The 27,049-nt window shown below is 45.8% G+C and overlaps 1 protein-coding gene across 1 annotated transcript in view; it reads right to left on the bottom strand.

The window, feature by feature from the left end:
* LOC149458509 (uncharacterized) overlaps positions 1-25,060 on the bottom strand; it is a 68,232-nt gene extending 43,172 nt beyond the window's left edge. Inside the window, exons 1-6 of the mRNA XM_089682091.1 lie at positions 25,012-25,060; positions 14,568-14,630; positions 11,407-11,475; positions 7,033-7,101; positions 5,380-5,448; positions 4,134-4,199 (exon numbers count right to left, since the gene is read on the bottom strand). Coding sequence (XP_089538217.1) covers positions 4,134-4,199; positions 5,380-5,448; positions 7,033-7,101; positions 11,407-11,475; positions 14,568-14,630; positions 25,012-25,060 — 385 coding nt within the window. The remainder of the gene's footprint in view (positions 1-4,133; positions 4,200-5,379; positions 5,449-7,032; positions 7,102-11,406; positions 11,476-14,567; positions 14,631-25,011) is intronic.
* Between the last annotated feature and the right edge of the window lie 1,989 nt (positions 25,061-27,049).

Raw genomic sequence — 27,049 nt, 5'->3', positions numbered from 1 at the left:
CACTATATCTGGTCTCCCAGGACCCTGCATTCACTATATCCGGTCTCCCCGGACCTCGTATTCACTATATCTGCTCTGCCCGGACCCTGCATTCACTATATCTGGTCTCCCCGGACCCTGCATTCACTATATCTGGTCTCCCCGGACCCTGCATTCACTATATCCGGTCTCCCCGGACCCTGCATTCACTATATCCGGTCTCCCTGGAGCCTGCATTCACTATATCCGGTCTCCCCGGACCTTGCATTCACTATAACCGGTCTCCCTGGACCCTGCATTCACTATATCTGGTCTCCCCGGACCCTGCATTCACTATATCCAGTCTCCCCGGACCCTGCATTCACTATATCCAGTCTACCCGGACCCTGCATTCACTATATCTGGTCCCCCCGGACCCTGCATTCACTATATCTGGTCTCCCCTGACTACTGCATAAGCTATATCTGGTCCCCCCGGCCCCTGCATTCACTATACCTGGTCTCCTCGGACCCTGCATTCACTATACCTGGTCTCCCCGGACCCTGCATTCACTATATCTGAACTCCCCGGACCCTGCATTCACTATATCTGGTCTCCCCGGACCCTACATTCACTAGATCCGGTCTCCCCGGACCCTGCATTCACCGTATCCGGTCACCCTGGACCCTGCATTCACTATAGCTGGTCTCCCAGGACCCTGGATTCACTATATCCAATCTCCCAGGACCCTGCATTCACTATATATGGTCACCTTGGACCCTACATTCACTATATCCGGTCTCCCCAGACCTTGCATTCACTATATCCGGTCTCCCCGGACCCTGCATTCACTATATCTGGTCTCCCCGGACCCTGCATTCACTATATCCGGTCTCCCCGGACCCTGCATTCACTATATCCAGTCTCCCCAGACCCTGAATTCACTATATCTGGTCTCCCCAGACCCTGCATTCACTATATCCGGTCTCCCCGGACCCTGCATTCACTATAGCTGGTCTCCCAGGACCCTGCATTCACTATATCCGGTCTCCCCGGACTCTGCATTCACTGTATCTGGTCCCCCCGGACCCTGCATTCACTATATCTGGTCTCCCCGGACCCTGCATTCACTATACCTGGTCTCCCCGGACCCTGCATTCACTATATCTGAACTCCCCGGACCCTGCATTCACTATAGCTGGTCTCCCAGAACCCTGCATTGACTATATCTGGTCTCCCCGGACCCTACATTCACTATATCCGGTCACCCCGGACCCTGCATTCACCATATCCGGTCACCCTGGACCCTGCATTCACTATAGCTAGTCTCCCAGGACCCTGGATTCACTATATCCGGTCTCCCAGGACCCTGCATTCACTATATCTGGTCACCTTGGACCCTACATTCACTATATCCGGTCTCCCCAGACCCTGCATTCACTATATCCGGTCTCCCCGGACCCTGCATTCACTATATCTGGTCTCCCCGTACCCTGCATTCACTATACCTGGTCTCCCCGGACCCTGCATTGACTATATCCGGTCTCCCAAGACCCTGCATTCACTATATCTGGTCACCTTGGACCCTACATTCACTATATCCGGTCTCCCCGGACCCTGCATTCACTATATCTGGTCTCCCCGGACCCTGCATTCACTATATCCGGTCTCCCCGGACCCTGCATTCACTATATCTGGTCTCCCCGGACCCTGCATTCACTATATCCGGTCTCCCCGGACCCTGCATTCACTATATCTGGTCACCTTGGACCCTACATTCACTATATCCGGTCTCCCCAGACCCTGCATTCACTATATCCGGTCTCCCCGGACCCTGCATTCACTATATCCGGTCTCCCCGGACCCTGCATTCACTATACCTGGTCTCCCCGGACCCTGCATTCACTATATCCGGTCTCCCAAGACCCTGCATTCACTATATCTGGTCACCTTGGACCCTACATTCACTATATCCGGTCTCCCCAGACCCTGCATTCACTATATCCGGTCTCCCCGGACCCTGCATTCACTATATCTGGTCTCCCCGTACCCTGCATTCACTATACCTGGTCTCCCCGGACCCTGCATTCACTATATCTGGTCTCCCAAGACCCTGCATTCACTATATCTGGTCACCTTGGACCCTACATTCACTATATCCGGTCTCCCCGGACCCTGCATTCACTATATCCGGTCTCCCCGGACCCTGCATTCACTATATCCGGTCTCCCCGGACCCTGCATTCACTATATCCGGTCTCCCCGGACCCTGCATTCACTATATCTGGTCTCCCCGGACCCTGCATTCACTATATCCGGTCTCCCCGGATCCTGCATTCACTATATCTGGTCTCCCCGTACCCTGCATTCACTATACCTGGTCTCTCCGGACCCTGTATTCACTATATCCGGTCTCCAAAGACCCTGCATTCACTATATCTGGTCACCTTGGACCCTACATTCACTATATCCGGTCTCCCCGGACCCTGCATTCACTATATCCGGTCTCCCCGGACCCTGCATTCACTATATCTGGTCTCCCCGGACCCTGCATTCACTATATCCGATCTCCCCGGACCCTGCATTCACTATATCCGGTCTCCCCGGACCCTGCATTCACTATTTCCGGTCTCCCCGGACCCTGCATTCACTATATCTGGTCTCCCCGGACCCTGCATTCACTATATCTGGTCTCCCCGGACCCTGCATTCACTATATCCGGTCTCCCCGGACCCTGCATTCACTATAGCTGGTCTCCCAGGACCCTGCATTCACTATATCTGGACTCCCCGGACCCTACACTCACTATATCTGGTCTCCCCGGACCCTGCATTCACCATATCCGGTCACCCTGGACCCTGCATTCACTATAGCTGGTCTCCCAGGACCCTGGATTCACTATATCTGGTCTCCCCGGACCCTGCATTCACTATATCCGGTCTCCCCGGACCCTGCATTCACTATAGCTGGTCTCCCAGGACCCTGCATTCACTATATCCGGTCTCCCCGGACCCTGCATTCACTATAGCTGGTCTCCCAGGACCCTGCATTCACTATATCTGGTCTCCCCGGACCCTGCATTCACTATATCTGGTCTCCCCGGACCCTACACTCACTATATCCGGTCTCCCAGGACCCTGCATTCACCATATCCGGTCACCCTGGACCCTGCATTCACTATAGCTGGTCTCCCAGGACCCTGGATTCACTATATCCGGTCTCCCAGGACCCTGCATTCACTATATCTGGTCACCTTGGACCCTACATTTACTATATCCGGTCTCCCCGGACCCTTCATTCACTATATCCGGTCTCCCCGGACCCTGCATTCACTATATCTGGTCCCCTGGAACCTGCATTCACTATATCTGGTCCTCCCGGACCCTGCATTCACTATATCCGGTCTCCCAGGACCCTGCATTCACTATATCCGGTCTCCCAGGACCCTGCATTCACTATATCCGGTCTCCCCGGACCCTGCATTCACTATATCTGATCTCCCACAGTACTCAGTGCTAAATACCTTTTCGCATCAGCAGTATATGGCAGTCTTGCGACTTCTACCAGTGTCCAGCAAAGCACTGGTTAAAGCTTGTAGGAGGAGTTTTCTTTCTGCTCTAGGAGGATGCAGAACCCCTGACCTCTGCCTGGGCAGTGCTGATCGGCCCTGTGCTGATCACATGCACTCTCCCAAGAAAAAAAAAACCTCTCTAGCAATACACACCAAACTGAGCATGTACCGAGTGCCTCCACATGATATGTCTTATCAGGAGATAAGAAGGGGACACTGAAAGAAGGGGAGGATCATAGAAGTCAGGATCAAACAACCTTTTTACACAATGCAGAGGATTAACCCCTTAGGTTCCACAGTGAGTATAACAAGCGTGCTTTACTGCATATACAGACTGATTGTACTGTTGTGGGATTACTAACACTTTATGCTGTTCCTGATTTGGTTAGGGCAAAGATTAAACAGTTATGTCGTATGCAATAGAGAATACCAGTGCTTGGAAATTAGCAAACGCAATAAGTAAAACTTGCAAAATTAAAAAAAAACACCCTCCAAAAAGGTTAATCAATCTTGATGAAGACAACATAACAAGGAGTGGTAGGTATGGACATAACAGGACAGGGGCAGAAGAAGGAGGACAGATTCAGCAGGCCAACTCCACCTACCGGTGGTGTCGATGGTGCAGGTGTTGTTGTAGATAACGGAGTGCTTGGTTCTGTTCCTGTAGGTGTCTTTATAAAAAAAAAACAGTCTGAAGGTTACAGTCTAGTTTTCACTATGATTTACAACAAAAGCAACTGAAGTTTTAAAAGTATAGCATTGCAAGCCCTTGTAGGGTTCATTGAGTAGGACAGGTATGATGGCACCAAGAAAGTAAATGTTCTATTATTTTTACTGAAGTTAATCTTTAAAGTGTTACTAAACCCCGGACCCTGCATTCACTATATCTGGTCTCCCCGGACCCTGCATTCACTATATCTGGTCTCCTCGGACCCTGCATTCACTATATCTGGTCTCCCCGGACCCTGCATTCACTATATATGGTCTCCCCGGACCCTGCATTCACTATATATGGTCTCCTCGGACCCTGCATTCACTATATCTGGTCTCCCCGGACCCTGCATTCACTATATCTGGTCTCCCCAGACCCTGCATTCACTATATCTGGTCTCCCTGGACCCTGCATTCACTATATCCGCTCTCCCCGGACCCTGCATTCACTATATCTGATCTCCCACAGTACTCAGTGCTAAATACCTTTTCGCATCAGCAGTATATGGCAGTCTTGCGACTTCTACCAGTGTCCAGCAAAGCACTGGTTAAAGCTTGTAGGAGGAGTTTTCTTTCTGCTCTAGGAGGATGCAGAACCCCTGACCTCTGCCTGGGCAGTGCTGATCGGCCCTGTGCTGATCACATGCACTCTCCCAAGAAAAAAAAAACCTCTCTAGCAATACACACCAAACTGAGCATGTACCGAGTGCCTCCACATGATATGTCTTATCAGGAGATAAGAAGGGGACACTGAAAGAAGGGGAGGATCATAGAAGTCAGGATCAAACAACCTTTTTACACAATGCAGAGGATTAACCCCTTAGGTTCCACAGTGAGTATAACAAGCGTGCTTTACTGCATATACAGACTGATTGTACTGTTATGGGATTACTAACACTTTATGCTGTTCCTGATTTGGTTAGGGCAAAGATTAAACAGTTATGTCGTATGCAATAGAGAATACCAGTGCTTGGAAATTAGCAAACGCAATAAGTAAAACTTGCAAAATTAAAAAAAACCACCCTCCAAAAAGGTTAATCAAAACTTGATGAAGACAACATAACAAGGAGTGGTAGGTATGGACATAACAGGACAGGGGCAGAAGAAGGAGGACAGATTCAGCAGGCCAACTCCACCTACCGGTGTTATCGTTGGTGCAGGTGTTGTTGTAGGTAACGAAGTGCTTGGTTCTGTTGTTCTTGTAGTTGTCTTTATAAAAAAAAAAACAGTCTGAAGGTTACAGTCTAGTTTTCACTATGATTTACAACAAAAGCAACTGAAGTTTTAAAAGTATAGAATTGCAAGCCCTTGTAGGGGTTCATTGAGTAGGACAGGTATGATGGCACCAAGAAAGTAAATGTTCTATTATTTTTACTGAAGTTGATCTTTAAAGTGTTACTAAACCCCGGACCCTGCATTCACTATATATGGTCTCCCCAGACCCTGCATTCACGATATCCGGTCTCCCCGGACCCTGCATTCACTATATCTGGTCTCCCAGGACCCTGCATTCACTATATATGGTCTCCCCAGACCCTGCATTCACGATATCCGGTCTCCCCGGACCCTGCATTCACTATATCTGGTCTCCCCGGACCCTGCATTCACTATATCTGGTCCCCCGGACCCTGCATTCACTATATCTGGTCTCCCCATACCCTGCATTCACTATATCTGGTCTCCCCGGACCCTGCATTCACTATATCCGGTCTCCGCGGACCCTGCATTCACTATATCCGGTCTCCCCGGACCCTGCATTCACTATATCTGGTCTCCCCGGACCCTGCATTCACTATATCCGGTCACCCTGGACCCTGCATTCACTATATATGGTCTCCCCAGACCCTGCATTCACTATATCCGGTCTCCCCGGACCCTGCATTCACTATATCTGGTCTCCCCGGACCCTGCATTCACTATATCCGGTCTCCCCGGACCCTGCATTCACTATATCTGGTCTCCCCGGACCCTGCATTCACTATATCTGGTCTCCCCGGACCCTGCATTCACTATATCTGGTCTCCCTGCACCCTGCATTCACTATATCTGGTTTCCCAAGACCCTACATTCACTATATCCAGGTCTCCCTGGACCCTGCATGCACTCTATCTGGTCTCCCACAGTACTCAGTGCTAAATACCTTTTCGCATCAGCAGTATATGGCAGACTTGTGACTTCTACCAGTGTCCAGCAAAGCACTGGTTAAAGCTTGTAGGAGGAGTTTTCTTTTTGCTCTAGGAGGTTGCAGAACCCCTGACCTCTGCCTGGGCAGTGCTAATTGGCCCTGTGTTGATCACATGCACTCTCCCAAGAAAAAAAAAAACCTCTCTAGCAATACACACCAAACTGAGCATGTGCCGAGTGCCTCCACATGATATGTCTTATCAGGAGATAAGAAGGGGACACTGAAAGAAGGGGAGGATCATAGAAGTCAGGATCAAACATCCTTTTTACACAATGCAGAGGATTAACCCCTTAGGTTCCACAGTGAGTATAACAAGCGTGCTTTACTGCATATACAGACTGATTGTACTGTTGTGGGTTTAGTAACACTTTATGCTGTTCCTGATTTGGTTAGGGCAAAGATTAAAAAGTTGTGCCGTATGCAATAGAGAATACCAGTGCTTGGAAATTAGCAAACGCAATAAGTAAAACTTGCAAAATTAAAAACACACCCTCCAAAAAGGTTAATCAAAACTTGATGAAGACAACATAACCAGGAGTGATAGGTATGGACATAACAGGACAGGGGCAGAAGAAGGAGGAGAGATTCAGCAGGCCAACTCCACCTACCGGTGTTGTCGTTGGTGCAGGTGTTGTTGTAGATAACGGAGTGCTTGGTTCTGTTGTTCTTGTAGGTGTCTTTATAAAAAAAAACAGTCTGAAGGTTACAGTCTAGTTTTCACTATGATTTACAACAAAAGCAACTGAAGTTTTAAAAGTATAGAATTGCAAGCCCTTGTAGGGTTCATTGAGTAGGACAGGTATGATGGCACCAAGAAAGTAAATGTTCTATTATTTTTACTGAAGTTGATCTTTAAAGTGTTACTAAACCCCGGACCCTGCATTCACTATATATGGTCTCCCCAGACCCTGCATTCACGATATCCGGTCTCCCCGGACCCTGCATGCACTATATCTGGTCTCCCCGGACCCTGCATTCACTATATCTGGTCTCCCCGGACCCTGCATTCACTATATCTGGTCCCCCCGGACCCTGCATTCACTATATCTGGTCTCCCCCTACCCTGCATTCACTATATCTGGTCTCCCCGGACCCTGCATTCTCTATATCCGGTCTCCGCGGACCCTGCATTCACTATATCCGGTCTCCCCGGACCCTGCATTCACTATATCTGGTCTCCCCGGACCCTGCATTCACTATATCCGGTCACCCCGGACCCTGCATTCACTATATATGGTCTCCCCGGACCCTGCATTCACTATATCCGGTCTCCCCGGACCCTGCATTCACTATATCTGGTCTCCCCGGACCCTGCATTCACTATATCCGGTCTCCCCGGACCCTGCATTCACTATATCTGGTCTCCCCGGACCCTGCATTCACTATATCTGGTCTCCCCGGACCCTGCATTCACTATATCTGGTCCCCCCGGACCCTGCATTCACTATATCTGGTCTCCCCATACCCTGCATTCACTATATCTGGTCTCCCCGGACCCTGCATTCACTATATCCGGTCTCCGCGGACCCTGCATTCACTATATCCGGTCTCCCCGGACCCTGCATTCACTATATCTGGTCTCCCCGGACCCTGCATTCACTATATCCGGTCACCCCGGACCCTGCATTCACTATATATGGTCTCCCCAGACCCTGCATTCACTATATCCGGTCTCCCCGGACCCTGCATTCACTATATCTGGTCTCCCCAGACCCTGCATTCACTATATCCGGTCTCCCCGGACCCTGCATTCACTATATCTGGTCTCCCCGGACCCTGCATTCACTATATCTGGTCTTCCCGGACCCTGCATTCACAATATCTTGTCTCCCCGGACCCTGCATTCACTATATCCGGTCTCCCCGGACCCTGCATTCACTATATCTGGTCCCCCCAGACCCTGCATGCACTATATATGGTCCCCCCGGACTACTGCATTTACTATATCTGGTCTCCCCAGACCCTGCATTCACTATATCTGGTCCCCCCGGAATACTGCATGCACTAGATCTGGTCTCCCTGGACCCTGCATTCACTATATCTGGTCTCCTCGGACCCTGCATTCACTATATCTGGTCTCCCCGGACCCTGCATTCACTATATCTGGTCTCCCCGGACCCTGCATTCACTATATCTGGTCTCCCCGGACCCTGCATTCACTATATCTGGTCCCCCCGGACCCTGCATTCACTATATCTGGTCTCCCCATACCCTGCATTCACTATATCTGGTCTCCCCGGACCCTGCATTCACTATATCTGGTCTCCGCGGACCCTGCATTCACTATATCCGGTCTCCCCGGACCCTGCATTCACTATATCTGGTCTCTCCGGACCCTGCATTCACTATATCCGGTCACCCTGGACCCTGCATTCACTATATATGGTCTCCCCAGACCCTGCATTCACTATATCCGGTCTCCCCGGACCCTGCATTCACTATATCTGGTCTCCCCAGACCCTGCATTCACTATATCCGGTCTCCCCGGACCCTGCATTCACTATATCTGGTCTCCCCGGACCCTGCATTCACTATATCTGGTATCCCCAGACCCTGCAATCACTATATCTGGTCTTCCCGGACCCTGCATTCACTATATCTTGTCTCCCCGGACCCTGCATTCACTATATCCGGTCTCCCCGGACCCTGCATTCACTATATCTGGTCCCCCCAGACCCTGCATGCACTATATATATGGTCCCCCCGGACTACTGCATTTACTATATCTGGTCTCCCCAGACCCTGCATTCACTATATCTGGTCCCCCCGGAATACTGCATGCACTAGATCTGGTCTCCCTGGACCCTGCATTCACTATATCTGGTCTCCTCGGACCCTGCATTCACTATATCTGGTCCCCCGGACCCTGCATTCACTATATCCGGTCTCCCCAGACCCTGCATTCACTATATCCGATCTCCCCGGACCCTGCATTCACTATATCCGGTCCCCGCGGACCCTGCATTCACTATATCCGGTCTCCCTGGACCCTGCATTCACTATATCCGTCTCCCCGGACCCTGCATTCACTATATGTGGTCTCCCCGGACCCTGCATGCACTATATCTGGTTTCCCCGGACCCTGCATTCACTATATCTGGTCTCCCCGGACCCTGCATTCACTATATCTGGTCTCCCCGGACCCTGCATTCACTATATCTGGTCTCCCCAGAACCTGCATTCACTATATCTGGTCTCCCCGAACCCTGCATTCACTATATCTGGTCTCCCCGGACCCTGCATTCACTATATCCGGTCTCCCCAGACCCTGCATTCACTATATCTGGTCTCCCCGGACCCTGCATTCACTATATCCGGTCACCTCGGACCCTGCATTCACTATATCCAGTCTCCCTGCACCCTGCATTCACTATATCTGGTTTCCCCGGACCCTGCATTCACTATATCTGGTCTCCCCCTGCATTCGCTATATCTGGTCTCCCCGGACCCTGCAATCACTATATCTGGTCTCCCCAGACCCTGCATTCACTATATCTGGTCTCCCTGGACCCTGCATTCACTATATCTGGTCTCCCTGGACCCTGCATTTACTATATCCGGTCTCCCCGAACCCTGCATTCACTATATCTGGTCCCCCCAGACCCTGCATGCACTATATATGGTCCCCTCAGACTACTGCATTTACTATATCTGGTCTCCCCAGACCCTGCATTCGCTATATCTGGTCTCCCCGGACCCTGCATTCACTATATCTGGTCCCCCCGGAATACTGCATGCACTATATCTGGTCTCCCTGGACCCTGCATTCACTATATCTGGTCTCCCCGGACCCTGCATTCACTATATCTGGTCCCCCGGACCCTGCATTCACTATATCTGGTCCCCCGGACCCTGCATTCACTATATCTGGTCCCCCGGACCCTGCATTCACTATATCTGGTCCCCCGGACAACTGCATTCACTATATCCGGTCTCCCTGGACCCTGCATTCACTTTATCCGGTCTCCCCGGACCCTGCATGCACTATATCTGGTTTCCCCGGACCCTGCATTCACTATATCTGGTCTCCCCGGACCCGGCATTCACTATGTTTGGTCTCCCCGGACCCTGCATTCACTATATCTGGTCTCCCCGAACCCTGCATTCACTATATCTGCTCTCTCCGGACCCTGCATTCACTATATCTTGTCTCCCCGGACCCTGCATTCACTATATCTGGTCTCCCTGGACCCTGCATTCACTATATCTGGTCTCCCCGGACCCTGCATTCACTATATCTGGTCTCCTTGGACCCTACATTCACTATATCCGGTCTCCCCGGACCCTGCATTCACTCTATTTGGTCTCCCACAGTACTCAGTGCTAAATACCTTTTCGCATCAGCAGTATATGGCAGTCTTGTGACTTCTACCAGTGTCCAGCAAAGCACTGGTTAAAGCTTGTAGGAGGAGTTTTCTTTCTGCTCTAGGATGATGCAGAACCCCTGACCTCTGCCTGGGCAGTGCTGATCGGCCCTGTGCTGATCACATGCACTCTCCCAAGAAAAAAAAAACCTCTCTAGCAATACACACCAAACTGAGCATGTGCTGAGTGCCTCCACATGATATGTCTTATCAGGAGATAAGAAGGGGACACTGAAAGAAGGGGAGGATCATAGAAGTCAGGATCAAACATCCTTTTTACACAATGCAGAGCATTAACCCCTTAGGTTCCACAGTGAGTATAACAAGCGTGCTTTACTGCATATACAGACTGATTGTACTGTTGTGGGTTTACTAACACTTTATGCTGTTCCTGATTTGGTTAGGGCAAAGATTAAACAGTTATGCCGTATGCAATAGAGAATACCAGTGCTTGGAAATTAGCAAACGCAATAAGTAAAACTTGCAAAATTAAAAACACACCCTCCAAAAAGGTTAATCAATCTTGATGAAGACAACATAACAAGGAGTGGTAGGTATGGACATAACAGGACAGGGGCAGAAGAAGGAGGACAGATTCAGCAGGCCAACTCCACCTACCGGTGTTGTCGTTGGTGCAGGTGTTGTTGTAGGTAACGGAGAGCTTTGTTCTGTTGTTCTTGTAGGTGTCTTTATAAAAAAAAACAGTCTGAAGGTTACAGTCTAGTTTTCACTATGATTTACAACAAAAGCAACTGAAGTTTTAAAAGTATAGAATTGCAAGCCCTTGTAGGGGTTCATTGAGTACAAGGCAGGGGTGGACTGACCATTTGGAAACTCGGGCTTGGGCTCGGTCAGTAGGGGGCCCCATGAGATGCCCCTGGTACCTTTTTCATAGGCTTTTTTGAGTTTGGGCAAGGACACAGGGGCCCCATGATCCCCTATTGCCCGGGGGCCCCATGAGTTGTCAGTCCGCCCCTGGTACAAGGACAGCAAATTAAAAAAAAACACCCTCCAGAAAGGTTAATCAAGACTTGATGGAGACAACATAACAAGGACTGGTAGGTATGGACGCAGACATAACAGGACAGGGGCAGAAAAAGAAAGAGGACAGCTTTAGCAGGTCCCTACATGATGGTGGGAGTAAGTGAAGTCCAAAACTTTCGGTTCACACTTCTTTTTAAATATATATGGGAAACGGGCGGACTGACCATGGCGGCTCTCCGGCACTGCCCAAGGGCCTGGGATCAGTAGTAGGCCCCATGAGATGCCCCTGGTACATTTCCTAGGCTGTTTTGGGTGTGGTTTGAGTGTGGGTGAAGACACAGGTGCCCCATGATCCCCTATTGCCCCATGAGTTGCCAGTTTGCCCCATATATATATACACACAGATGCTGTTAGAAAGCATGGGGTCCCTTACAGCCAACCTGACAGCCCCCCCCCATTATGTGGGCAGACACAGGGGCCCCATGATCCCCTATTGCCCCATGAGTTGCCAGTTTGCCCCATATATATATGGTGACACTGTACTACTTGTGGGGGGTGATGAAGAATTGTTTTTCTTTTTTTTTACACTGCTTGCTTCTACACCCATAAAGGCTGTAAAAGCAATCATTTCTCCTTCTCTCTGGCTGCATTCTTGCAGCCATTGAGAAATACTGTGAGAGCTGTAATTGGTCACAGCTTGTCACATGGTACAAGGCTGTTGTGGATAGCCTTGTACCATGTGATCTCTGTGATCATTCACAGATTTTACACATAGTAAGCAATGGTGTCAGAAATGACATCTTGCTTACTACTCTGCATGTGATTACTGATTGGCCAATCAGTGATCACATGAGCTGGACCTCGCACAGAGGTCCCGTATGACGATCGGTGTTCCACTGGGAGCGTGCACAAGCAGGGGGCCATTTATAAATGGCCACCCGCCCCTGCACTGCCACCGTCCGGCCGTTTATATACAACGGCCGGACGGGAGGTGGTTAAAGTGCACTTTATAAAGAGTTTTGAACAGGTAAAATACTTTTTTTTTATTTTTTCTGACCTCCGGAACAGATTAATTGGTTTTCAATGCATTCCTATGGGAAACCGCGTTTCGGTTTACAAATTTTTCACAACACGAAAAGTCCTGGAGAACGCATTAAATTCGCAAACCGAGGTACGCCTGTACTATTATTGATCTTTAACAGCCTCCCGACCCAACAGGGCTGCGCAAAATCACATATGTACTGTATATAAATGATTTTGTATTTCTGGGTAGAGGGCGACATCGGCGGCTACAGCTGGCGATCACTGGGTCCTGGCTGAAGATTCCCCACCGGCACCGAGGAACACTGACAGGAGAGAGGTCTGTATACAAACAATACAGATCTCTCCCCTGTCAGCATCAGCATGCTGCTTTGTATGACTCTGCATAGCAGAGCTATACAAAGCAGCATGCTTACACAGTAAAACACACACAGCACAGTTTGTTAAACAGCACACAGTTAACCCTTTGATTGCCCCAGATGTTAACCCCTTCCTGCCCAGTGTCATTAGTACAGTGTCAGTGCTTTTTATTAGCACTGCTCACTAGGTTAGTGTCACTGGGGATGTCAGTGACAGTTAGTCAGTGCTCCCCCCAGTGTCAGAATGTCCACCGCAGTCCCGCTATAAGTTGCTGATTGCCGCCATTGCTAGTATAAAAAAATAAAATTCCAGTATATATACCACCATCTGTAGACGCTATAACTTTCACGTAAACCAGTTAATTTGCACGTATTGGGATTTTTTTTTTAGCAGAATACATTTTGGTCTAAATTTATGACAACGTTTTATTTTTTTTATTTTTTTACTGGACATGTTTTATAGCAAAAAGTAAAAAATATTGTTTTCTTTTTCAAAATTGTCGGTCTTTTTTTGTTTATAGTGTAAAAAAATAAAAATGCAGAGGTAATCAAATACCACCGAAAGAAAGCTCAATTTGTGGGGAAAAAGGACGTAAATTTTATTTGGGTGCAGCATTGCATTGACCGCGCAATTGTCAGTTAAAGTAACGCAGCGCCATATCGTAAAAAATGGCCTGGTCAGGAAGGGGGGGAAATCCTCAGGAGGGCAAGTGGCTAAGCTGTTTCTGATTAGGTTAGGACAACAATTAAACGGCTGAGCAATATGCAGTAGAGAAGTCCTGTGCTTGAATATTAGCAAACGCAGTAAGTAAAAAGAAAAAAATACCCTCCAAAAAGGTTTATCAAGAAATGTATACTTGAAGGAGACAAAATAACAAGGACCGGTAGGTATGGGCACAGACCAGGGGCGGACTGACAACTGGCCCCCAGGCAATAGGGGATCATGGGGCCTCTGTGTCCTTGCCCAAACTCAAAAAAAGCCTATAAAAAAGGTACCAGGGGCATCTCATGGGGCCCCCTACCAGGGGCGGACTGACAACTCATGGGGCCCCCAGCCAATAGGGGATCATGGGGCCCCTGTGTCCTTGCCCAAACTCAAAAAAAGCCTATAAAAAAGGTACCAGGGGCATCTTATGGGGCCCCTTACTGACCCCAGGCCCTCGGACAGTGCCTGAATTTCCAAATGGTCAGTCCACCCCTGGCACAGACATAACAGGCCAGGGGCAGAAAAGGAAGAATGAACGTTTTAGCAGGCCTAAAACAAACATGATGTTGGGAGTGACTGTATTCCAAATCTTGGGGTTCACACTTACAAATATAAATATATTAAAAAAACTGAGATATAAAAAAAGGGGTCCTCACATCGAGAGAAGTAGTCAGTACAACTCCACCTACCGTTGTTGACATTGCAAATGTTGTAGGTAACTGAGTGCTTGATTCTGTTGGTTTTGTAGTTATCTTTATGAAAAAAAAAACATAGTTTGAACGTTACAGTCTAATTTTCATTATGTTTTAAAACAGAAGAAAATTAAGTTTTAAAAGTATAGCATGCTCATTGTCCCATAACGGGCCTCTTGGCTCACCAGCGGAAGTTGGCTTCCTATTTGTTTTTGTAGGCCACTAGAACAATTGCTCAGGCATGGAAGCGCCCGTTTGTCTCTCTTCAGGGGGTGCGGGACCGTATGACCACTATGATGCTTAATGAACATATTTTGAGTATTTGCAAGGACTCCAAGCGGAAATTTTTGAAAATATGGGAGCCCTGGTTGCAATATGCCCTTCCTACGCTCCCCCCGGCTAGTCTGGAGTTGTGAGGTTGCTCGGTACTGGCATTCCCGATCCCCTGCTCATGGTCTTGTCATCTTTTTCCTTTTGTACTCCTCCTTCCTTTTCTATTTCTGTTTGTTTTTGGTGTGGCGGTGGATAGCTGCCTTTGGTTTGAGTTACTGTTATACCAATGTTTTTGTCATTTATGTGCCATTATAAATGTAGATCGGTGTCCAAAAATTAATATCTATAAAACCTGTGAAAAATCACTATAGAGAGTCTGTTAGGGATCCGGGTGTGACCAGAAATGTGTGGACTGACACAGGGAAGTAGCAGGCTTCAAGAACACAGGCGTAGTCAGGGCTGGAGAGGTGGAATGGTCAGGCAGGCCCTTTGGTACTGTTAAACCGCCTGGCAGAGTCTCTAGCAGCCCACCGCACAGACGCCCTCAGGGCGCGGGGTCTAAGTCCCAGCCTGCTGTTCACCAGGGCCCCTGATGGTGGGGATGGACTTGGTGCAGACTGGAACCAGGTCGCGTCCCCCGAGTGCGACCTGCGGTGGTAGAGAGTACTGACAGGGGAGTGCAGGAACGGAATCTAATTTGGAAGAGGCAGACAGATACACTGGTCTGATCCGGGCCGGATGGATGGATGGAAGGTCGGGTACAGTATGCGTGGTCAGACAAGCCGGGTCGGTATTATGCAGGCAGCGAGGTACAAGAGGAGCGAGCTAAGAATGGTCAGGTCACAAGCCAGGTTCAGCAGGGTGTGAGCAAATACAGTACCAGGGATCAGACGGAAGAGTAGTCAGGCAAGCCAGGAGTTAAACAGGAGAAGAGCAGGATCAGTAACAAGCAGAGGTCAGCAAAGGAGTATACAGCAACACAGGAACAGGATACAAGGGCTCATGGGAAACATTTACACCAAGGCACAGATCACAGGCCTGGTCATTCCTTAAATACACCTGCTGTAATCAGCCCCAGGTGTTGGCTGACTGCAGAAGTGAGCTTCTGGCTGCTGAGAGCACCCGCTGGTCAGCCCTGGTACTGCAGCCCACACGGCAGGTGAGTCCCACCACCAGTGCTGAGTCCATTCCTGACAAAGTCCCACTTTCACCCTTGAAAGTATAAATTCATTATTGTCATAAACCTTCTTAGTGTCCATACAATTATTGCATAAAAATCCCTTATGAGAAAGCCAAGGAAGTGACGAAACGCGTCAAGCAACATGGACATTGCCCGAGAAACCAGAAGTATCGGAGCGGCCATTTAAACTGTGGTAATAGTGTTTGGCATTCCTGGAAGCTGCTTTATGGTGGAGTCATAGGATCTCTTATGCTATTTATTGGCATTTTTATGGAAGCATATTTATTAAAGTGTGGAGTTATTTATCTCAAACATACTACATTATTTGGATCTGTTTTCTCTCTATGAATGGTTTTGGAGTACTAAGGAGGCAAAAGGTACCCATGAGGTTCCGGTAGATCTGTATCCGTATGCTCCCTTGGATTTATTTATAAAGGCTGGCTTATTACTTATTTGGGTAAGGGTATGCAATTCAGCCACATTAGATGTGTACACTGAGTGCTCACTAAATACTATATATAGTAATAATACACAGAGTGGTTCACTATCACGTGTTTTCACGATTTATCACGTGTTTTCATGATTTATCATGTTTTCACGATTTATCACGTGTTTTCATGATTTATCACGTTTTCACGATTTATCACGTGTTTTCATGATTTATCATGTTTTCACGATTTATCACGTGTTTTCACGATTTATCACGTGTTTTCACGATTTATCGCGTTTTCACGATTTATCACGTGTTTTCACGATTTATCACGTTTTCACGATTTATCGCGTGTTTTCACGATTTATCACGTTTTCACGATTTATCGCGTGTTTTCACGATTTATCACGTGTTTTCACGATTTATCGCATGTTTTCACGATTTATCACCTGTTTTCACGATTTATGCGCTTTGCATGAAATTTATAAAGATATTTTTGGCATAACTAATTTTGGGATTATTGATGAATTTATTTTGTGAGGATAATACACTATTGAGTTTTCTTTTATTTTGAGGTACACAGCACTTACTGGATTTATACGGCGAGTTTTATTTGGAAGACAAGATTTATGGACTTTATTTTTGGGTTTTTATGCAATAATTGTATGGACACTAAGAAGGTTTATGACAATAATTAATTTATGTGCCATTGATAGCCCCTGCGTGGGCGCACCTTTTGCTCTGTTGGTGTTAGAGCACTGTTTTCTTTACTTTTTTATGTGCAATTGATGGCCCCTGCGTGGGCGTGTCTTGTTGCTCCTGTTTTTTTTTATATGTTTATAAACTAATAAAAATCATTCAAATACAAAAGTATAGCATTGCAAGCCCTTGTAGGGTTTCATTGAGTATAAGGATGGAAATGATGGCACCAAGGAAGTAAATGCTCTACTATTTTTACTGAAGTTGATCTTTAAGCTGTTTCTGATTGGATTAGGACAACAATTAAAAAGTTGAGCAGTATGCGGTGGCTATATCATTACATCATCTAAGGACACTCACAAAAGGGACTACAATTAATCCCTTTTCCCCCTAGTGCCCAGTACTGGGACTGCTACATCACTTCCTGTTAGCAGAGTGAATACCGCTCTTGTACAGCTGAGGATCCTGGGATCTGTAGTCCTCTAGGACTTGAGGATTTAGAGCTGAGAATAGGGGGACTGCTTTCCTCCTCCAGAGATAGATTGCTTGCAACAACTGCAGGACTATGCATACCAGCACATCGTTGACTCCAATCGTCACACCAAGATCACTGGCTTCAGCCAGTCATTTCTGCTTGCCGCTCCTACAGGCTGTCAGGAGGTAACTCTGCACTTCTCTGCAAACAGCCAAGAGCCTGTGCAAGAACCTTGTTATTAGGAGGCTGTGCTACCCATGGGATTGCTGAGCCGGAGGATACCCAACTTCTTTCTGATAACAGACACTGCATGCAGACACTTTTACACTTCAGGAACATGAGATCTTTGCTTTGAGCATTTACCACAGTCTGTTACCTTCAATGAATTACCATTACTCACTATAGTATATGGGCCCCACCATTGCTAGCAGAAGACAACGGTTATTATCACTATCAGGTACTTTAAACATCTACGGACTCAAGTTGCTATTTCTAGATAAATTTTTTTGCATCTAAGCCATTGTCTAAGCCATTGTCAAATTAGGGTGTATGTACCCACTTATGCCAGAGTATATATATATATATATATATATATATATATACACACAGGTGAAACGCAAAAAGTTAGAATATCGTGCAAAAGTTCATTTATTTCAAAAATGCAACTTAAAAGGTGAAGCTAATATATGAGATAGACTCATTACATGCAAAGTAAGATAGTTTAAGCCGTGATTTGTCATAATTGTGATGATTACGGCTTACAGCTCATGAAAACCCCAAATCCACAATCTCAGAAAATGAGAATATTGTGAAAAGGTGCAATATTCTCGGCTCAAAGTGTCCCACTCTAATCAGCTAATTAAGCCATAACACCTGCAAAGGGTTCCTGAGCCTTTAAATGGTCTCTCAGTCTGGTTCAGTAGGAATCATAATCATGGGAAAGACTGCTGACCTGACAGTTGTGCAGAAAACCATCATTGACACCCTCCATAAGGAGGGAAAGCCTCAAAAGGTAATTGCAAAAGAAGTTGGATGTTCCCAAAGTGCTGTATCAAAGCACATTAATAGAAAGTTTTGTGGAAGGGAAAAGTGTGGAAGAAAGAGGTGCTCAAGCAGTAGGGATGACCGCAGCCTGGAGAGGATTGTCAGGAAAAGGCCATTCAAAAGTGTTGGGGACTTTCACAAGGAGTGGACTGAGGCTGGAGTTAGTGCATCAATAGCCACCACACACAGACGGATCCTGGACATGGGCTTCAAATGTCGTATTCCTCTTGTCAAGCCGCTCCTGAACAACAAACAACGTCAGAAGAGTCTTAACTGGGCTAAAGAATAACAGACCTAGTCTATTGCTCAGTGGTCCAAAGTCCTCTTTTCTGATGAGAGCAACTTTTGCATCTCATTTGGAAACCAAGGACCCCGAGTATGGAGGAAGAATGGAAAGGCACAAGGACCCAGAGTTTGGAGGAAGAATGGAGAGGCACAAGGACTCTGAGTATGGAGGAAGAATGGAGAAGCCCAAGGACCCCGAGTATGGAGGAAGAATGGAGAGGCCCAAGGACCCCGAGTATGGAGGAAGAATGGAGAGGCACACACTGCAAGATGCTTGAAGTCCAGTGTGAAGTTTCCACTGTCTGTGTTGATTTGGGGAGCCATGTCATCTGCTGGTGTTGGTCCACTGTGCTTCATTAAGTCCAGGGTCAATGCAGCCATCTACCAGGAGATTTTGGAGCACTTCATGCTTCCTTCTGTAGACGAGCTTTATGGGGATGCTGACTTCATTTTCCAGCAGGACTTGGCACCTGCCCACACTGCCAAAAGCACCAAAACCTGGTTCAATGACCGTGGGATTACTGTGCTTGAATGGCCAGCAAACTCGCCTGACCTGAACCCCATAGAGAATCTATGGGGCATTGCCAAGAGAAAGATGAGAGACATGAGACCGAACAATGCAGAAGAGCTGAAGGCCGCTATTGAAGCATCCTGGTCTTCCATAACACCTCAGCCGTGCCACAGGCTGATAGCTGCCATGCCACGCCGCATTGAGTCAGTAATTGCTGCAAAAGGGGCCCAAACCAAGTACTGAGTACATATGCATGCTTATACTTTTCAGAGGTGCGATATTGTTCTATGTACAATCCTTGTTTTATTGATTGCATGTAATATTCTAATTTTCTGAGATTGTGGATTTGGGGTTTTCATGAGCTGTAAGCCATAATCATCAATGATGACAAATCACGGCTTGAACTATCTTGCTTTGCATGTAATGAGTCTATCTCATATATTAGTTTCACCTTTTAAGTTGCATTACTGAAATAAATGAACTTTTGCACAATATTCTAATTTTTTGAGTTTCACCTGTATGTATATATATGAAATTCAATTGAAAGTGGGACTTTAAATTTTACAGGTATAAAAAGGGATGCTAGCGTGTTGGTACTACATGCAGTAGTAAGTGGCAAGTGTGTCCTATTACTAATAGGGGGCGCACATGTCATGGGCCAGTCAAATTCCTGTACCCTCCCCCCCCCCCCCCGCTCCCCCCCAAAGGTGCCAATCCTTAATGGGAAGTGGGGGACAAAGCATTAAAGCAGAACTTCCCTTTTGGGTGGAACTCCGCTTTAATGTGCATTCTTTTGTGAATAAGCAAAAGAAGTTGGATAAAGGTAATATTTTGTCCAGCCAATCTGGGACTCACAGCCAATTGACTGTATTTGAATCACATGGACAGCAATCTCATTATAATCCATCTAGGCAGCAACTAGCTGGGTCCAGTTTATCTTCTGTCATATATAATGGAAATGTATCTAGGAAGTTCAATAATATGAGGTTGTCTTTCAATATTTTGTTCATGGAAGTCATACAATCTACTTTTAAGAAGGAAACCATGAAGAGCTAGGACTAGATGAGTTCTGTAAGAGCAGAGAAAAAAATAACATTTAACCAAAAGTAGGAAAAATGTTGATGCCATCATATTTTGATCCTTTCGACCTTCAAGCACTATGTAATTATTTTAGGTATGACTTTAATCCAGGCCACAGTTGCAAAATTAGCAACACAAAATGACACACATCTGTTCATTTCATATACACAACAAGAATTCTCCAATCCTGGGCAAATAATAAAATAATAAATACACATTTTAAATACTTACCGTCGTGCTCTGTCCATTTATACAGTGATCTGAACATAACACAAATGACAATTAGTATTTATTTTGAGTGAGACTTAGAAATTGAAACATTATTTATCATTTTTTTTCTGTTAATAAAGCATGTGATCTGACAAGTGAGTAGTTGCTATTGCTGATTGAATTGCTAGATTAAATTATCCATAGGCGATGCTTTAACCACTTCCTGTCCGGACACTTTTACCCCCTTCCTGTCCAGGGCAATTTTCAGCTGAATGACAATTGCGCAGTCATGCAACACTGTACCCATATGAGTTTTTTACCATTTTTTTGAGACAGATCAAGCTTTATTTTGGTGGTATTTATTTACCGCTGGGATTTTTATTTTTTTGCTATGTAAATGAAAAAGTCCAAAAATTTTTTAAAAAAGTGTTTTTCTTATAAAATTTTGCAAATAAATAATCTTTCATCATAAATCTTGACCAAAATGTATTCCGTTATCTTTTTAGTAAAAAAAAAAAAATAAGCCAAATTAGTTTATAACCAAAAATGATCATTTTTAAACATTTTTTTTTTACATTTTTAAACATTTTTTTATATTATTTGGTTTTTTTGGGGGTTTTTTTTACATACTGTCACCCTAGTAGTACAGTGTCACCATGGTGACACTGTACTACTTGTGGGGGGTGATGAAGATTTTTTTTTTTATTTTTACAGTGATTGCTTTTATACCCATATAGGATGTAAAAGCAATAATTTCTCTTTCTTTCTGTCTGCATTCTTGCAGCCATTGAGAAATACTGAGTGAGCTGTGATTGGTCACAGCTTGTCACATGGTACAAGGCTGTTGTGAATAGCCTTGTACCATGTGACCTCTGTGATCATTCACAGATTTCACACATAGTAAGCAATGATGTCACAAGTGACATCTTGCTTACTACTTTGCATGTGATCACTGATTGGCCTATCAGTGATCACATGATCGGGACCTCGTCCCGTCCGACGATCTGTGTTTCACTGTGTCCGGAGGACACAGCGGGCACTGGATTGCGGTGCTGCGCACTCCAAGGGAGCGCGCACAGCTAGAAATGGCGGGTGCCGTTTATGAACAGCAACCCGCCCCTGGAGTGCCACCGTCCTGCCGTTTATAAACAGCAGGCAGACGGCAAGAGGTTTAAAGCCTTTACAGGTTACCACTTTAGAGTTACACAGTAGGTCTGGCTCTAGAATTATTGCTTTTGCTCTGCCGTTCACGGTGATCCCTCACATGTGTGGCACGATCGCTGATTATGTATGCGTGTGAGCAGGGGTGTATTTACCACAAGGCAAACAAGGCATTTGCCTAGGGCGGCATTTTTCAGGGAAGGCAGCACTGCCTCTTGGAAGAAGGGAAGGAAGAAGGGACACACGCGGCATGGGTACCTGGTGAGTCCCGAGAGAGGCTGTGGGTTTCATGACGGTGAATGCACAGCTCGACTCTCCTTCCCAGGGATGTCCGGAGCTGTGAAGGTGAGTGTCTTCTTCTCAAGGCTTTCTCAGATGGGAGGCAGGGGTGTTGTTGGTCAATGTCAGGATCTTTCTATGGGGAGGGGGGAGCCAATTTTTGTGTTGCCTAGGGTAGCACAAAACCTAAATACACCACTGCATGTGAGGCGAAGCAGGTTTTTGCATTTGTGCCCAAGCATGGGAGGACAGGGGTGCTTAAAAAAAATGTTTTTTTTTTAATTTTTACACGGTACCTTTACATTTTTTTAAATCCTCTTTATGGAGAGATTTGGGGTCTATGAGTTCCCAGAGCTCTTCTCTCGCCTCCAGAAAAGTTTATCAAACTGAGATCGGTTAAATTTGCTGCTACAAAAGTCAGCAACGGCTTGTACACAAAGGAACCGAAGCCGGAAGTGAAGCTTCTGGTTTCTGATGTCACACAGTGAGAGGAACAAGGTCAGTTCTCATTGTGTCCGGGGGAGCCGAAGTCACCAGTGGCATCCTTACTGGGCTTCACAATCACTCGGAGGAGTCCGTAAAGGCGGCAGTGGCAAGAGGGGAAGACCTCCTTCCACTGCCTGTAAGCCTGGGTTCACACCAATGCAGAATTTGCAGCGTTTTCTCTGCGAATTCCACACCGCATCACAATCGCACCCCGTTCATGCGAACTGATGCGGGTGTGTATGTTAAGTTAACAACACCCCAAAATTGGTCCGCAAAACGCAGTGCGATGTGCAGAATTGGATTGCATAGGTTTTAATACCCGTGCGATCCGATTCTAGTGCGGACTCAAAAAAGGGTCCTGCACCTTTTTGGTGTGGGTGTGGTGTGATTTGAGCCATACAAAATGTGATCGCACAGGAATACGGTGCGGTTCCTGTGCGAATCCCATGCGATGTACCGCACTGCATTAGTGTGAAGCTAGGCTTAAAGTATTCCAGCAGCTGTTTAGCAGCTTGGATTACTTTTTATGTTGTATGTCTGTCACCTGCAGAAAAAAAAAAAACAGGATAATGACTGTAGCTACACCACCTCAATACCAGGATGTATAGGCTTTGGTCACCCCGTCACACATCTGTGCGACTTCATGCACAAACGTCTATGCAAGGCACACCTGAACTTGCAAAAAGTAATGCATGAACTACTTTAAGCCCAGGTTCACACTTGTGCGATGCGGCATATGGCATGGGATTCGCACAGGAACCGCACCGCACTCCTGTGAAAATCACACATGAGTTCTGTGTGATGCGATTTGAGCCATACATTTTGTATGGCTCAAATTGCACCGCATCCGCACCAAAAAGGTGCAGGATTCTTTTTTTGGTCCGCACTCCATATGGAAGAAAAATATATTTGAAATATATTTTTAAAATATTCTTCCCAAATATATTGACATATAAATGAAATGCTACAATTTTGGCCATATTCAATCTATTTCAAAATATATTTCAATAAATATATATATATATATATATACTGCATGCTGAAATGCGTTTTTATTACAAAATATATGAAAAATATTTTTAAAATACATTTCAAATATACTGTGTCTTTAAAAATACAAATCTACATTTTTGGAACGCATTTACAGATATATGTAAAATATATGTTAAAATTACTTTTTTATATGTTAAAAAAAAATCTGAAGAATATATTTAAAAAATGTGATCAGATTCTGCACATCGCACCGCGTTTTGCGGACCGATTTCGGGGGGTTGTTAACTTACCATACACAACTGCAGCGGTTCGCATAAATGGGGTGCTATTGTGATGCGGTGCATAGAAAATGCTGCAAATTCCACCCCGCACTAGTGTGAACCCAGGATCAACATCTGTGTGACTCCGATGGAGTCAGAGTCACATTGATTTGACCACTTCCATTGGGATGCGAATGAAACGATCGAATCGCATGACAATTCGCACCGTTGTGACCAGGGACATATGTACATATGGTGGTATTGAGGTGGTTACATTGAACTCGATGGGCATATGTCACTTTTCAACCTGACTTTCGTTATAAACGTATCAAATGTCAATACAGCGCAAAACATTTCAAATACCTTTTATAATATGTATACAGGATTATATGGGGCACATAGACCCAGTAAATCCAAGATGACAATGTATCATTTAGCATGTTATTTTTTGATGTTCCTGCAGTTGAGCGCTGAGACAAAATCTAGTTGACTATATTCATATTGCTGAGCCCTGGTTCACACTGATGTGGTGTGGAATTTGCAGCGTTTTCAGTGCGAATTCCACACTGCATCAAAATCGCACCCCGTTCATGCGAACCGCTGCGGGTGTGTATGTTAAGTTAACAACGTCCCGAAAGCAGTCCGCAAACCGCGGTGCTATGCGCAGAATCGAAAAGCATAGGTGTGAATACCCATGCGATCCGATTCTAGTGCGGACCCAAAAAAGGGTCCTGCACATTTTTGGTGCGAATAGAGCCATACAAAATGTATGGTACCAATCGCACCGCACAGAAATCGCATGTGATTTGCACAGGAATTCGGTGTGGTTCCTGTGCAAACAGGGGCGAACTGACCATTTGGAAACTCAGGCACTGCCCGAGGGCCCGGGGTCAGTAGGGGGCCCCATGAGATGCCCCTGGTACCTTTTTCATAGGCTTTTTTGAGTTTGGGCAAGGACACAGGAGCCCCATCCCTATTGCCCGGGGCCCCATGAGTTCTCTAAAATTCCTATTTTAATAAATAGGCCAGATTAGTTTCCAACAAACAAAATGCTAATAAAATACAATAAACTTACTTGAAAGCAGTATTCCTGATATAAATAAAAGGACAGTTGAGGCCGACATCCTGCCCATTTTTCCAGACACCTGCCTGTGCCGCTCCTTTTACTGTAGATGAAACAGATTTGTAGTTATTGATATGAACTGGCTGATTCGCTGTCATTAAGGTATGCATATTATCCAATCTCAATTTAGAATGATTGCATCAACGCAGTCTAAGTATAGGATAGGTGCAAAGAAATCCTGAACATGCCACCGGGAATTAAAATAAAGAACTAGTCCAACGTGACCCAGCCCAAAGGATTCAAAATCTCTCTATAAATATAACTTACTGTGGAAAATAATTTTAAAGGAAATTTTAAATATTTCATGTTATTTTATATTTTTTTTTATATTTCAATATTTTTTAATGGCTGATAATCAATTTTATTTCATTTGTAAAGATTCAAAAATGTATAAACCAATCTTTTATTTCATTGCTTTCATTAAAGTATATGTATACCCAAAACCTTTTTTTTTTTTAAGTTTTTGATTGTGTAGGAAGGGGTTCAAACGGTTGTCAATTTATTTTTTTTGCTCTTGGTGTCCAAATGGGGAGATTTCCCTTAATTTTCTGTCTCAGAGACACAGCAGGAAGTTAGAGGAAATCTCCCAAAGTGAGAGGAATACCTCTATTAGACAGTTGTCCCCGGAACGAGTGGCACCATTAGAAGATTTCCCCTTGCCACTTGTTCTGGGCAAAATTGTTGGATTTCCCCTTGCTTTATTTCTAGATGACAATGGTCTTCAGCAGAAATAGAGGGCGAATCTCCCCAATGGGAACAATAATATTGACAGGGGTCTAACCCTTCCCCAAAACATCCAAAATTAAATTTTTACCCATTACAGGAGTATAAAATCATTTTTTTAGAAAGAAGCATTTAAAGAAGGACTCTAGGATAGGCAAAAATCACAAATTAGTACCCCCACCCCCCCCACCCCCTCCACACACACACACACACACAACACTGAACAGTTAATAACATTTTAAAAGTCCTGTCCATTTAGGAGAAAAGTCTAACTGAATTTTCCTGACCTCATCCCTGTAATTCAAAAGATAACGGCATCTGCTCTGCCAAGGAGGAGGTGCAACAGCAGAGATTCCATTATTATTATACAGGATTTATATTGCGCCAACAGTTTGCTCAGCGCTTTACAAAATGAAGGCAGACATGACAGTCACAATACAATTTGGTACATGAGGAAACAGAGGGCCCTGCTCGTTAGAGGTTACAATCTAGGAGATATCCTCTCTTCTCTCTCTGCAGTAAATGGAAACTACAGTTCCCATCAACCACAGGGAAGTGTAGTGAATGTGGGCGGCTATACTAGGCCAGTACATGTTGAATGTGTCTGAGAGTCTGAGAGTCTCGGTCCACCCACCACTTCAAGTGGGGCTGAATTATATCACTGTTTCCTGGAGAAAGAACTACAGAAGGGATGTGCCATAACATATAAAGCCATTTATAACTCTGTCCCAAATTACATCACCAATCTTGTCTGCAAATATCACCCAAACCGTACTCTCCACTCCTCACACGACCTCCTGCTCTCTAGGGGAGGAAACCTTCCATTTCCGATCGGACCAGAAGTGGGAGCGGATACCTGTCAAATTAGGGTACCCGCTCCCCAAAGGTGCCAATCCTTAATGGGGAGCGGGAGAGCAGTCCTTAAAGCGGAACTTCCCCTTTTGGGTGGAGCTCCACTTTGAGTATACAAACCAGACTGTGCGATGATAGTATTTTGGCATCATCTAATTTTTTACATGATAACATTATAGAAGATAGTATGTTATCTGTTTAATTCTGTGTTATATGTATACTGTACAAGTTTACACTTGCATAACTAGAACAAGACAAACAAATGAAACCAGCACTCAAATCTTCATGCAGACTAGGAAATTGAAAATGCCAAACGGAGAGGTGCTGCCCTTCAAAGATCGGGAAATCTGAATACTGGTGAACAAAAACAGACAAGGGCGCACTCTCATCGTGCATTACCGTGGAGATCCACATG

The sequence above is a fragment of the Staurois parvus genome, unplaced genomic scaffold (assembly GCF_062004578.1).
Source record: "Staurois parvus isolate SC_StPar_1 unplaced genomic scaffold, SC_StPar_1.0 ptg000285l, whole genome shotgun sequence".
Lineage (NCBI taxonomy): Eukaryota > Metazoa > Chordata > Amphibia > Anura > Ranidae > Staurois > Staurois parvus.
Note: the sequence above shows the minus strand (reverse complement) of the source record. Positions and strands in the feature narration are given on the sequence as shown.